Genomic DNA, 14,874 nt, shown 5'->3' on the forward strand with positions numbered 1-14,874 from the left:
ATGTGGTTTTAGGTTTGGCCAGTGGACGCGTCTGGTGTCTGGGGTTATTTTATGGAGTTATTTTTTAATGCAGACAGTAGAGAGACTCCATGTGTCTGCAGCAGCCTATGCTGATCCCTGCTATCTTTCTCTTCTGCTCATTTCCTCTGCTTACCATGTGGTGTTCTCCCCGTGTCTCTATTTCTTTCGGTTATCCTGAGCCGTCCCGACCGTGAAAGGAGTCCCTCCCATCCGGCTGTGTGCTTTTACAAGAGCGCTGTCTTCCATTAGGGGGAGCTGTGAGCATTTCTCAGGCCGCTTTTGTGGCTGTGTCCCAGTTTCACGATTCTTGGGCTCCCGCCAGCACTCAGGCAGCGGTTACATAAGACCTTGCCGTATTTTTTTTTTTTTTCCTGGAATTCAGACTCTCCACTGATGTGTGACCTTCAGCAGTAATTGCCAATAAAATGCGCAGCAGAGCTGTTTACCAAGAGAGGCTGGCAGTGGCTCTGTCTAGGTGGGGTTGGGGGGTCAGTGAGGTGAGAGGGAGGGTACCAGGTTCGGAAGGGTGCGGCACCTTGGCCCATTTAACTGGCCTCTTCTGCACTGGCACCTATTAGCTGTTTCAGCTCCGCCTGCAGCACCCACCCATCCAGCCCCCTTCTCTGCATCCTTCTCTCTCTCTCTCTCCTGTCTCCGTCATACTCACCCCCATCCTGCCATGCTGATGTAACACGGTCCGACCAGAGCAAATCAGGCCAGTCAAGCACAGATGATTGACAAATGACCAGAAAAATGTCCTCGACTTCCAAACTTTTTCCCTGGGATCTCTCGTACTTCAGAGTATTTACACTTGAAATGTTTGTCCAACTTTCTGGACATCAGTTAACAAGTCCAAATACACACAGTATTTTTCTTTTCTTATATTCACACAAACACACAGACACAAAAAAAAACGAACTGACTGTGATCTTTTTCCTCAGCATTCATGATCACACCTGCTATTACGAACAACACATGGAATCAATAGCGGCAGCTGTATCCTGCTAAGTGCCAGGATGAGAAAGAGTCCTCCAAACCTGATAACAGAAGTACAGCATCTGCATATTCTCACAATTCCTTCTCTCATTCTGACTAGTATAAATTTGACAGTGAAGAGGAAATTGCAAATGCCGCATAGCCACGACAGACCGCTCTGCTATATTTTCCTTCTCCTTTTAAAACAATATTCATTTAAAAAGAATGGCCTCTTGTTAGTGGCGCACACATGCATTTAATGTGGAAAAAAAATCTATTAAGGGGACATTCCCGGCTGGTATCATAATTACTCAGACAAACACGTTGTGCGTCAGAGTCATCAGATTCATTTGAACTGTAATTCACGCTGTTGACAAATGCCGCGGAGCGCTAGTTGCAAGTCCTGAACACGACTCGGTGCGATGAAATGCCCCAATTTGCAGAGGGACTGAGCTGTTCAGATGAAGAAAAAAACATTTCCCTTTTCTTTCTAGGCATACGCCATGTGATTGTCATGTGGGTTGTGCAAGATGAGTTTGTTGACCCGTTCACACTCTGTATGTCTGAAAATGTTTTACTAATAACAATTTTGCTGCCAAGCATGTTATCTGCATTGCTTTGTAAGCTTTTCCACCTGCATGTGTGCTTTGTTTCCCCCCTCAAGCTTGTTTTTTTTTTAAAGTTATGTGAAACATTTGTTTCTTCCTCTTCGCCCAAAACTTTTCCCAAGTTCAGTTGAAAAGAGACCTACAAGTTGCCTAGTTTTCCTGCAGCCTTTCCTGTTCTGTGTGTCTCCCTGTAGATTTTGCATGTTTTCTACCCAGTCTAGATGGCCCTAGCCGATAACAGGCAGTATTCTTAGATTGGCTTCCGCAGAAAAGTACTATGCTTGTCAAGAGAAGGTAGCATGAAGTAGCAGCGGATTTGCACTCAGAGATGTCAGATAAGGCCACTTGTTGTCCCAGCTTTTTCTCCGAGGCTAGTCTTGCGAGTCATGTGCTTCTTATTTGTGCCCGGGCACATGACTGGGTTCGTCATAGCCAGGGTGGCCCCGCCTTGTTTGCGCTCCTACTGCGTTAGGCTGTGGTGTGTCTAGGGCGGGCATCATTTACTAACCCCCGTCCTTTTATCTCCAATTAGCTGGCCCCACCACCTGAGCCCGAGGTCCCTGCTGAGGTGTGTTCAACACCCATATTTATCCCTGTCTACCTAGTAGAATTCAAATATGGGTTGTTGCAGACTCGTAGATCCTTTCCTCTGTGGTGTAGATGACACATTTCATTAATTAATGTCTTCATCTTAACCAAATGTCCATTAGCACATTCAGACTGTGCTTTTTTTTTATCTTTTATATGAATCCACCACCTATTTCATTCATTCTTTGTCCATGCCCACATTTTGACCGGCTGTCCTGTTTCCTGACCTTTGTCATACAGAAGGAGGGAGAGAGAGATAGTGTGTGCATGTGTTTGGAGGGTGCAGAAAGAAGTCTTGGTGTTTTTCCATGACAGATGGTAGCATGAGCTTTACACTGTGTCAGTAGTTCAGATCCTCCATTATGTAATTTAGATGAAGCCCCCCCAACCCACATTCTTGTGTGTGTGTGTGTGTGTGTGTGTGTGTGTGTGTGTGTGTGTGTGTGTGTGTGTGTGTGTGTGTGTGTGTGTTTTTTCTCTCTCCCTCTATGTATTCAGTGACCTACGTCCACCCCACAACCCTGCCAGCCTGGTTGTGTGGTTATGTAATTATAACATGCTCCATGTTTAACTAGAGCTGTGAGGTGATGCTCATGGGAAATAGCTATAGAACAGGACATAAAGATATTACATTTTGGGCTGTCTGTGGGTTTTAGGTAGTTCTGAAAAAAAAAAAAAAAAAGACTAGCTCATGTTGAGCTATGCATGATTATCTCCCAAAACAACACCCCCTCACTCAACTGCATGATGTAATCTGCCCTAGTTCCTTGCATGTCAGAAAAGTGACTAATGTACTCAGTATTAACCCCCCTTTCCTTTTTTTTTCTTTCAAAAATTCATTTTTTTCCCTATTATTTGCGTTCTGCTAACTCACCTCACACTCAGGAGCTTGATCCAAACCAACCACAGAAGCAACTTGAAGATCAGAAGAGGGTAGGTAATGCCCACCCCCCCACCCAAAAAAAAAAATCAAAACACCATCACCTGCACGTGAGCACACGCACTTACTAACCAGCCTCTGGACTTACTTACAGTGCAGCTTCTGGATTCAGGACATTCAAACGATTACCTGTGATTGGTTCGTTTGGATCATTCTGATGGCGGAAGCTTTTTGTTCACACTGGGTGCTGCTGTCAAAAGCCATTAGGCTGCACAATCAGCTGGTCATCGAGGGTCATTTGCTGTTTTACGTGATCAGTCTGTTGAAGTGGGTGGGTCGAGGTGGCACGTACTGAGTGAAGAGAGGTCAAAGGTCAACCAGGCAATGGCACATGGAAATGGCTGAGGCTTATGACAGAAATGTGACATCTGGCTATTCGAGAGAAGTTAGATTGAAATTCAGGTACATATATTCTGAAGCTAATTTAATTTTTGCCAGCATCGAGAAGCAGCATTTAGTTAGTTTGGGTGTGTTCTCTTTTTAGGATTTAAATTGAATTTCTATTGTTGTCATGTGGTTTTGTATTGTCCTAAACCTTTTTTTTTTTTTTTTTATGAATGGTCCTGGTGGTTCTGAGGTGGAGGGTCACATGCAGAAATGCACACAACATCCCATGTTGCCATGACAAATATCTTTCCGTTTCTCCCCTGACCTCTCGTCTTCTTCTTTCAGGGGGAAGCTTTGAGGCAGGTCCTGGTGAACCGTTACTATGGCAACTTCAAGCCTGGGGGTCGGAGAGACAGCCTGACTACATTCAGCAATGGCCCTCTAACTCCTGGAGCACAGGGCAAGTCACCAGCAGGTGCGCTTGTCACATCCATACAGATGTAACCAAGAGTTCTTGCTGTTTTTTAATTTGCATTGACAAATCAGAGTAGGTGGAATTCCTTTTTAAATTAATTTAATCAAATAAATAATAATCCCTATTACCTCATCACCTGACATTAGATTTACATTTTCTTGCATAATGAGATTATTGGAGTTGCTTCTTCTGGTCTTTGTTGCCAGGCAACAGGAGCAGGGAGCCCACTTCTTCCTGCTTCTGGACACACACCTGCTGCTGATATATAATTAAGACTGGCATCAGTAGTGGAAGTGTCATATACAGGGAGTGCAGAATTATTAGGCAAGTTGTATCTTTGAGGAATAATTTTATTATTGAATAACAACCATGTTCTCAATGAACCCAAAAAAAAAAGCTGAATGTTTTTGGAAGTAGTTTTTAGCTTGTTTTCATTTTTAGCTATTTTAGGGGGATATCTGTGTGTGCAGGTGACTATTACTGTGCATAATTATTAAGCAACTTAACAAAAAACAAATATATACCCATTTCAATTATTTATTTTTACCAGTGAAACCAATATAACCACATTCACAAATATACATTCACAAATATACATTCCTGACATTCAAAAACAAAACAAAAACAAATCATCGACCGATATAGCCACCTTTCTTTGCAAGGACACTCAAAAGCCTGCCATCCATGGATTCTGTCAGTGTTTTGATCTGTTCACCATCAACATTGCGTGCAGCAGCAACCACAGCCTCCCAGACACTGTTCAGAGAGGTGTACTGTTTTCCCTCCTTGTAAATCTCACATTTGATGATGGACCACAGGTTCTCAATGGGGTTCAGATCAGGTGAACAAGGAGGCCATGTCATTAGTTTGTCTTCTTTTATACCCTTTCTTGCCAGCCACGCTGTGGAGTACTTGGACGCGTGTGATGAAGCATTGTCCTGCATGAAAATCATGTTTTTCTTGAAGGATGCAGACTTCTTCCTGTACCACTGCTTGAAGAAGGTGTCTTCCAGAAACTGGCAGTAGGACTGGGAGTTGAGCTTGACTCCATCCTCAACCCGAAAAGACCCCACAAGCTCATCTTTGATGATACCAGCCCTAACCAGTACTCCACCTCCACCTTGCTGGCGTCTGAGTCGGACTGGAGCTCTTTGCCCTTTACCAATCCTGCCACGGGCCCATCCATCTGGCCCATTAAGACTCACTCTCATTTCATCAGTCCATAAAACCTTAGACAAATCAATCTTGAGATATTTCTTGGCCCAGTCTTGACATTTCAGCTTGTGTGTCTTGTTCAGTGGTGGTCGTCTTTCAGCCTCTCTTACCTTGGTCATGTCTCTGAGTATTGCACACCTTGTGCTTTTGGGCACTTTTCTCAGTTCATGGGCAGTTATTTTGTGACTTGGTTTTTCCACACGCTTCTTGCGACCCTGTTGACTATTTTGAATGAAACGCTTGATTGTTCGATGATCACGCTTCAGAAGCTTTGCAATTTTAAGAGTTCTGCATCCCTCAAGATATATCACTGTTCTTTTGACCCATTTTGACAAAGGAAAGGAAGTTGCCTAATAATTATGCACACCTGATATTGGGTGTTGATGTCATTAGACCACACCCCTTCTCATTACAGAGATGCACATCACCTAATATGCTTAATTGGTAGTAGGCTTTCGAGCCTATACAGCTTGGAGTAAGACAACATACATGAAGAGGATGATGTGGACAAAATACTCATTTGCCTAATAATTCTGCACTCCCTGTATGTCACCAAAAATACGTTGCTAATTGATCCAAATGAGTCGCAGGGAGCATGGTCGCCTGGAGGAATCTGCCTTACTGTGTCTTTTGGGGGATTTTGCTCTAAAACATACAGCAAGACTTGTGTTAAGCCTCTGTGTAACCAGACAATCTACTATTAAAAACAACATTTATCAAGAGTTCTATTCAACCCCATAAATTATGTAACAAATAAACAGGATTCATGTCTATGAAGCTTATGGATGAGGTTATTGAGTGAATGCATCTCTCCAGGTTTTGAAATCCTCTGTGTTTCCCTTGAGGTGGTGGTGGTGGTGGTGGGTCAGGCAGTACTCGGGGTGAGATGAGTTTGGCTGAAGTGCAGTGCCACCTGGACAGAGAGGGCGCCTCCGACCTGGTCATTGATTTGATCATGAATGCTACTAGTGATCGCATCTTCCAGGAGAGCATCCTGTTGGCCATCGCCTTGCTGGAGGGAGGGAACCCTATCATCCAGGTAAGGAGGATGGGAAGCTTTAGGACTTAATGAACTGTAACTGTAAGAGAAGAAAGGAGGAATTTACATTTATTTAACACATCATTTAGGGTTAACAGCAAATCTCTTGAAATGTGAAATGTGCATTCTGGTGTGCAATTGAGCGTAATGGACATAGTTCACAACTCTGAATGATCAAGACATGAGGATCAACATAATGACATTTTGCTTTATGGAGTCCATTACATTATTAAAAAAGAGAAACTCTTAGTCAAGTACAGTGTGGAATCTCTTTGTTTAAAAATTGGTTCCAAATTCTAATGTGATTGACATTGAGGATATTACACTAATAACCTCTTCATGCAAAAATGATACATCTTATTAATGCTATGCTTAGCATTGGGGATGAAAGCTCAAGTTATTAGAATCAACATATCTTGTCTATAATGATGGACCTTGTGAGACATTAATAATGTGATCATCAGACACTGCTAGCACAGGGAAGGCCTGTTGCAGGAGAAGGAATACAACCATAGCCCATAGGATGGTTGAAATTGAAAGAAAAGGAAGAAGCTCAGGCAGAGCATTAAGGGCAGACAGGGGAGAGCCAGCAAAAACGGGCCACTGGGAACGATTCACATGCTGAGCTGGAGCACTGCTGTGTCACGTATGCCCTCGAGCCAGCCCGGCTTTGAGTGAAGGGCGGGGTTGCTATGGCAATGCGGTGCTCCTTAAGGTTGCAGGTGGTGTGGGAGGGGGTGAAGGTGGCTGTGTGGTAGAACCGATTATATGGCAGTTAGATGTGTTCCAAAGTGTGTGTGTGTGTGTGTGTGTGTGTCTGTGCCATTGCAAACAGGCCTGTTGCGTAATGTGCTTGTATTTGCATTGCCATTCTACCTGATGATACCCAGGCCTCCCTCAGGCTACTCTCACACAAAAGCGCTCACATGACCGGAGTTACATAAGCTGCACCCAAGCGCATAACATCGAAAAACAAGCCAGCCCTGCCACGGCACTCACAATCTGGGTCATCTTGTGCCACTTGAAAGCAGGGCAAAGTCTGGAGTTGCTCAGTCACCTCGCCCTCCCTTCCTGAAGCTCCCAGAGGCTCCAGCTACCCTCCTTACTCAATCCTCTACAGAAGCAAAGTTTTGTGTAACCTCTTTCTTTTTGCGTGTGTGTGTGTGTCGCGCTGCCTCTGGCTTGGGTCACGTCAGGTGCGTGTCATTGCGCTTTGTTCCGCTAGCGGCCCTGTAGGTGTGCAGTGAGTTGCCTAATGCTTGTAGAGTCATCTGTGTGTCTTTGTGGGTGCTGAACAAAGCCACATGAAAGCAGCGGGGCTGTGGACTTTCAGTCTGCACAGTACACAATCAAGTGCAAGAAGAGGGGAAATTAGTGAGAATTTTCATTTTCATTCGGCTTTTTTCATAGAGGAATTTGCGCTCCCCCGTCATTCTTGCTTTCCTTTTCTAGGTTAAGCTTTGATGACAATCTCATCACCTTTAGCTCAGCTTTTCTTTCACTTTTATTGCCGCTTTTGCATGGCACACGTTTGCACCCCGCAACAGACTACCGCAAACTGCAGTTTCAAAGAGTGGGAGCGGAATTCTCAAACCTGAATGACCTCAAGTCAGACTTCACAAAAGCATCCAGTGGGGCTTTTGGATTCAGCCTTTCTCGCTTCATAGGGCTCAATTGTTTCCACGGTAACGATGAGTCACCGTTACCGGTTGCTGATGTTGCGCACCCGGCTATCTACGTGTTGAGTTTATTTTTGTAACAGTTGCCCGTGCCAACTGCTCCTGTGTCATCATGAGCTTCCGTGACCCCTAGGAACTCGAAAATACTGATTTTTATTTTTTTTTTCAGGTAGGGATTGAGAGTAAATCTTCAAACATATCATCAAGTTAATCACATTTCTCTATCTTACATAACACCCTGGGCCAGTGACCCTCTTTCCCAAACAGAGGGCCTTTTGTTTCTCCTAGTAAAAAGCTGGACAACAAACTCCCCCCCCCCCCCCCCCCCCAAAATTGGTTTATTTATTTGTTTTGCCTTTCTTTGGGGTAAACCAACTCCCCCGAATATATGAGTTCAGGTCTGTATCTGCCAAGCCCAGACACAGAGACCAACACACAAGAAAATGTGTTACTGAACACAAAGAGAAGTAGGCCAGGTCAACTCTGGCACCAGCAGGCACCGCCTCAGTATGGCAGCTTCCCGGAGATTAGCGCTCCCGACAGTCCACGCTTTCCTCTGCCATTCAGAATAATTAGGAGCTTTCCCAGGACATGCTCATAGATAGCGGTCAGTTATTCAAGGTTGAAAATGAGCATTGACCTGTGTTTTTATATCTCTCCATCTTTCTTTCAGTGTCAATTCAATGTCGGGTCCCAATTTCATATCTAATTTTTTATCTTTGTACCAGGGACAGCTTTATTGTCATTTCAGCAACATAAATGTTAGATACTACATAGTGAAAGGAAACAATGTTTCTTCAGAACCAGGTAATACATGTAACAATTAAACAAAGTTACATACTGACATAAAGTGCACATGTGTGACATAAAGAACAAACAGGGGACACAGACAGTGCAAGAGTAACATTTAACAAAAACATGTAGACATCAATGAGACAAGCAGTGCAAAACTAGTGACTTGAATAATAAAGTAAAACTGTGCAAATGCTGGATGGTAGGAGTGTGAAGAGTGCGTGAGAGGGGTGTGTAGAGTCCTTCACAATGCTGGTGGCTTTCCTGATGCAGCATGTGTTGTAAATGTCCGTTATGGCGGGAAGAGAGACTCCGGTGATCTACTCAGCTGTTCTCACTATCCGCTGTAGGGTCCTGGGGTCCGATGCGGTGCAGTTCCCGAACCCGACAGTGATGTAGCTGGTCAGAATGCTCGCAATAGTCCCTCTATAGAAGGTGGTGGGAGATGGGTTTTTCTCCGCCTCCGCAGGTAGTAAAGACGCTGCTGGGCTTTCTTGGCTATTGAGCTAGTGTTGGGAGAAGTTCTCCTTTAGATGAACACAGTCTTCCATCAATGGAAGATTTGTTACTGGGTAATTCCGAATGCCGGGGGCTACAGGTTTCATTTTGTGTAGAGGAGCGAATGTGTGCCCACAACGTTACCCTTCAAGACAATCATGCGCGATTATTCAAAATGGACCTTTTAAAATACCAGCTCCGGCTGAGATGGAGAAAGAATAAATGATAATTTGTTGGGTAAAATGTGTGACGTGTGTCCTAATTCTTGTGCTGTATAATGTGACTGTGTGAGTAACTGTTGTTTCAGCTACTCTTGCACCTGCTGTGATTGATGTTTTCTGGGCAAATTAACCATGAGTCACTTTTGTTTGGTTCTGGGGTGACTAAGAAGTGATGGACGTTTTTCACACCTTAAAATGACGTTGTTGATTTCTCATGTAAAAGGCATGCTGTTTGTATTTGATGTCTGTAGCCATTGTCTTTTTTTTTTTTTTTTTTTTTTTTTGTAAGCAGATCACTGTTTTATGCAAAATAATTTTGTTTTGTTTTGCCATAGACTTCCATGTGGCTTTTAAGAGTGGTAACCATCTTCTGTTTTAGTAAATGGGCCTGTACCAGTCATGTCTGCCCTGACTTAAGGTTATATGTACAGAAACTGTGATTTAAAAAATCCTCACAAGGCTATAGAGCCTTGATTCTGCACCAATCAAAATTCAGTAAGATCAGGTCTGATCTCAGCACTTCTGTCACTCTGTGCCCCACCCTGCCCCCTTGAGTTCATGGCCCACCCGTTGTTTCAGCATTCTAGAATGTTTAGCGTTCCTGCCCTTTGTCTCATTCACTCCAAACCTCTTCTACACACACACACACACACACACACACACACACACACACACACACACACACACACACACATTATGAGACCAGTCCATAAATCATGGTGTCAAACAAAGCAAGTCTGGATTCTTTCTTTCAGAAGCATCAATCAGATGATGCTTACTCGCAGAATGAGCCAGAGGGCAAAAAAGCATTGCTTAAAATGACAACAATTCATGCATTAACTTTATTTCTAGCAATAGGCCATCCAAACTGAAATGAAAAACGTATAAATTCATACATTCTGTCCCAAATCCGAAAACACTGTCTGAGTGGCTTGTCAGTGTGCCTTTCTTGTTTCCACCAATTAGTGTTCGAGAAAGCATGCACACCAATCACGTTACAATGATTATTTAAAATTATTGGTGCCAAGTAATCCTTGTGGGTGACTAGACCTGTAATGTAATTTGTATGAAAAGTCAGTTTGCACGTTCAGCATCAATCGGGTATATAAAAAAAAAAAAAAAAAAACACAAGAAAGTAGGCATAACTACATGGCTGTTCCCCAGGACAAATAAGGGGGAAACCTGCAAATTGTTATAATATAAATCATATAAAAGGACCTTCTGTTACCAGATTGATTACCATGTGCATTTTGAACCGACATCTCTAACTGTATCTCCACTACTTTCACTGGGTAGCAAACCAACCAAAATTATTGAGCACACCTGCAAGTAGCCTCCTCTGTGTTCACAGCTCATGTGTAGAGACTGGCTGTCAGCATAACATAGAGGCTGAATCAAAACTAATGTCCAGAAAACTGACTTGTGACTGACCATTGTAAAACCTACTGGGTTCTAGATGGCAATGAAAATTTAGACCACATGACTTAAAATTTCACCTGCTCAGATTTGTGCAACTTCTGGTCTCCTTTAGCACCTTTGCATTTTCATAATGAAAAATTAACTATTCCACATCATAACTTCTCAAAGCTCTGTTATTAACCCTGTGGGAGAAAAACGTCTGTGCCACATATATTTAACTCACTGTGTATTCAATGTTGTCTATCCAGTTTGACCACATTGTCAAGTATTTTGTTGCCAGTTTTGTTGGCTGCCCACCAGCCATTTAGTTTGTATCGATCATTTGACACAGTCTGTGGCAAGTCTGGGTTTTTTTGTACCAATACAGATACATTTTTCTCACAAAAAAAAGAATATTAATTGAAATAATAATAATTACACATCTTTCTCCTGATTCTAAAATAAAGAGGAAAAAGTTCAACAAAAGGTGGTCACCAACTGCTGTGAATGCCTCATTGACCAAAAAAAATTACATTGAAAGCAAATAAACATAACTGGTATGTTTACATTCTGAAATCTCTATTGGATTATCCCCAGCCCTGTACAGGTTAATTACCTAGGCGATCGGTAGGTGAGGGAATAGAAACCATAAGCCATTATGGCTAGGCATAGGCTTCTGAAGAGGGTCCCTTATGCTGACTAATAACAGGCATGTGGCTGGCATGTGTCTCCTGTGGAATTCCGCCTAACCAAGGACTAAAGCTGCTGGCCATACTGCTGGCACGTGCTATGGATGGGCTTGGGGCCCGAGTGTCTGAGCTGCAGGAGCCATTCTGCACCTCAGGGCTCCCTGTCCCAACGTGTGGATGGCATTTCAGGAAGCGGTTCCGCAGAACTGCGGTTACGAAGAAGCTCAGCTGAACCTTGCATACTCTTTTAGGAGCAAAGGTCATACAGACACAGTGCCAACAAAACTCAAGTGAAAAGGGCACTGAGTTTAATCAATCCACTAAAAAAAATCTCATTGAGCCATGCAGCACATTGGCACATGTCTAGCGCATATCAAATTATGGCTGGTGCTAGAAAGTGGGTGGCGTCTAGGTGGGTGGTGTTTCCGAAATGGACACTCTCTGTTGCCACCACCCCCTGGTGCTTAATGTGCGTGCGGCACTGGAGGCTACTAGGAAAAGTATTAATAGGATAGATATGACAGCTGTTCAGGACGGGGTATTGAGGTGGGAGAATGTGAAGCGGAAACAGTTGCCAGCCTGTCTTTTGTGACGCCTCTTTAATTTCCATTTTCGGTTAATAATAAACTAGATAATAGTCATGATAGCGCAATTGGGACATTCTTAGATTATGTTTCATGAATTATGTCTTGTATTGGTTTGCGTGGGCGTGACTCGTGCAAACGCGAGACCAGAATACCCCAGACAGACCAGCGTGAAACCCTCCTTCTCCTGCTCCCCCTCCCATTCTCTGATTCCACCGCGGTTTCAGGTCACACTGTGCACCTGTCACGCTCCACATTGGTGCACGCAGCACTGGTTAAACATTAAATAATGGCCTACATAGCGGCATCATGCATCATACACTATGAAAGACTAGAGAAACCAAGCAAGAGAAATCCACACATAGAAAAAACACATTTTCTCTGAGCACTCACACAACTGTTTCCATGTCTGTTTGTTCCCCAGGATTACTGTGTGTGTGTGTGTGTGTGTGTGTGTGTGTGTGTGTGTGTGTGTGTGGGTGTGTGTGGGTGTGTGTGTTATGTAAAAGGGACCAAGGCCACCTTTTTTAATGAACTTATGAACACACACACTCACACATGTACATTTTACAGTCTGAGACATGTAAATTACCAGCTTTTATACCTGTGTCACACATGGATTTTTTTTGTGTTTTTTTTTTTTTTTTAATACCTACATTGCTCACCACTGAAAAATGCCACATCCTATAATGTAATAAGAATGCCGGGCCTGTGCACCTGCACGCTTCCATGTGAGCTTCAGTTTCGTTTGCGTTCCAGACCTGCACTTGTGCCCACACAAGGTTTTTTTCACTGTGGCTGAGGGCAATAAATGACTCAGGACAGTCTGCATGCAATTTTTCCCCCCTTTCCTTTGCCCAAACGAAAGCAGGGCATTAAATGTGAAGGGCACGAAGCATCAGCTACCTCCCGCCAACCCTCCCCGCAGCGCTCTGTGGCTTTGTGAGAGCAGGTTCCCATGGTTACCGGATTGGGTGGGCTCCTCACTGATTACAGCACCAGCTCCGCCACTCAGCCAGCCGGCTGCACCCGGCCTGCCTGTCCTCTGTTATAAATAGCGCTTATATAACATCCCCCTGTTGATGCCAACAGCCAGGATGGAGGGAGGGAAGAGGAGGCAGGGAGACTGGGGTAAATTGACCTTTCTCAAGTGGAAGGAGAGTCCTGGTCGCCCACCTGTCTGTCCACTGTGTGGATGTCCTACAAAAGCAACCGTCCCGTGTGTCGCGCCTCCACTGCACGCTCAGCCCTGTGGAATTCACCAAGCTTGACGCTCGTGCTAGAGGGGCTCAGCAATGATATGGCAGCCATTTTCTGGCTGACCAGAATTGCATTGGGGCACATGAGCTAAGAAACGAAACATTTTATCATTGTTCTGTTGATCACAGAAGTGATCTTTTTTTTTTTTTTTTTTTTTTACAAACTGCTTCTGCACCACAGATGACCTTCAGCTGATCAAGGCTGCATGAACTCGGTCACGCACCTGCACTATTTCTGCGAACGTGCAGGGCAATGGCAGTTACTGTAAATTTACATCCGTGCGGTCAGGCACAGGTGGAGTTCCCCTGGAGACAGGCTCCTATCTTACGCTTCTGGTTTCATTCCTCTATTTTACAATATCAGGGGAACACGGATTTACAGACCAGCCATCGAAGAGAAGAAAACAGCTGCGCTGCCTCCATGGTCGTCACTTTCCTCAAAACCTTCCTTGGTCACAGTTTGTCTGCTGCCCGTGTCATGTGACACACCGCACGGACACCATGCCCCCATGATTCATGTTGTTATTGTGCCTTTTTAGTTCATTTCTGAGGCGCAAGAGCAACATGGCACAAGTTCATCGGGCAGTGCGTACGTCTCACAGCCTTATTGATTCTTTTTCAACTGACCATTTATTTTCACCATTATTCCAGCCTCGAGAAGCAATGAGAGAAGATGAAATTGTAAAGCAACTCGTAAGCCTTGTGGCGCAAACAAAAGGCAACCTCAAGAGCCCTGAAAGGGTCATAGGTTTCAAAATGTCTAACATTTGTGCAAATTGACTCGCCATCATCTTCCAGTCTGACTGTGTCCCATCCGGGTGGGGATGTTTGTGCAGGGCCTGCTGGATCTCATATGGCAGTCAGGTGTCGGCCCGTCTCTTACTGTGATCTGCTAACGCAATTGTTGTCTCATGACTCCAGTCATGAAAGGCAGGACATCTGAACTCGTTCGTGTTGTTTTGATGTTGTTTTTCCTTCCTTGGCCCCTGCTTATGCAATTGCTTTTTCTTTTCAGTCTTGTGGATTAAATCCTTTGCTCTCTTAAGCTGGTTAACTTTATTAAAAGCTAAATTGCTAAGTCACTAAGTTGCAATATTGAACATAAGCAGGAAAGTTGCTTTCCTTGGATTCTACTTTCAATTCACCCATGTTTATTCTGTTTAGCAAGTCGTTAACAAGTCTGTAACAATGAATTTATTCATTTCTGACTGAGTTTGAATTTTATTGTTTTGGTGTGTGTTCTTGTGTGGCTTTTTTTTTATTATTCTGATTAAGTCTGAAAAGTCTTCAGTGAGTTTAATCTCAACCTGGAAAGAAGGCTGGTTATGTAACAGGCTTTCAAAACTGCCCTAGAATCTGTCCGACACCCCCCAAACCCCCCCACCCCCCAGCCACCTCCATTGCCCCTCCCACTTGCACCGCACTCGTTTTGTGCCTGCTTGGCTTGCAGAAGTAGGGCAGGATTTTCCTCTCCACGTTTTTTTTTTTTTTTTTTTTCTTCGTCCCATTCCTCCCCTCCACTGTAACCGTGCAGGAGCTGTCGCTGAGCACGCTCCCCCCAGCTAC

General features: G+C 44.0%; 1 protein-coding gene across 28 annotated transcripts in view; it reads left to right on the forward strand.

Moving 5' to 3' along the window:
- Positions 1–14,874, forward strand: part of itpr1b (inositol 1,4,5-trisphosphate receptor, type 1b) — a 94,368-nt gene that overhangs the window by 42,307 nt on the left and 37,187 nt on the right. For 14 of the 28 annotated variants that reach the window (XM_028998073.1, XM_028998077.1, XM_028998082.1 and 11 more), the window contains 4 exons: positions 2,137–2,172; positions 3,078–3,125; positions 3,805–3,937; positions 5,992–6,188. In XM_028998073.1, the coding sequence (XP_028853906.1) occupies positions 2,137–2,172; positions 3,078–3,125; positions 3,805–3,937; positions 5,992–6,188 (414 nt within the window). The remainder of the gene's footprint in view (positions 1–2,136; positions 2,173–3,077; positions 3,126–3,804; positions 3,938–5,991; positions 6,189–14,874) is intronic. The other 14 variants (XM_028998090.1, XM_028998091.1, XM_028998102.1 and 11 more) reach the window with 4 other exon arrangements.

This window comes from Denticeps clupeoides, chromosome 12 (genome assembly GCF_900700375.1).
Source record: "Denticeps clupeoides chromosome 12, fDenClu1.1, whole genome shotgun sequence".
NCBI lineage: Eukaryota > Metazoa > Chordata > Actinopteri > Clupeiformes > Denticipitidae > Denticeps > Denticeps clupeoides.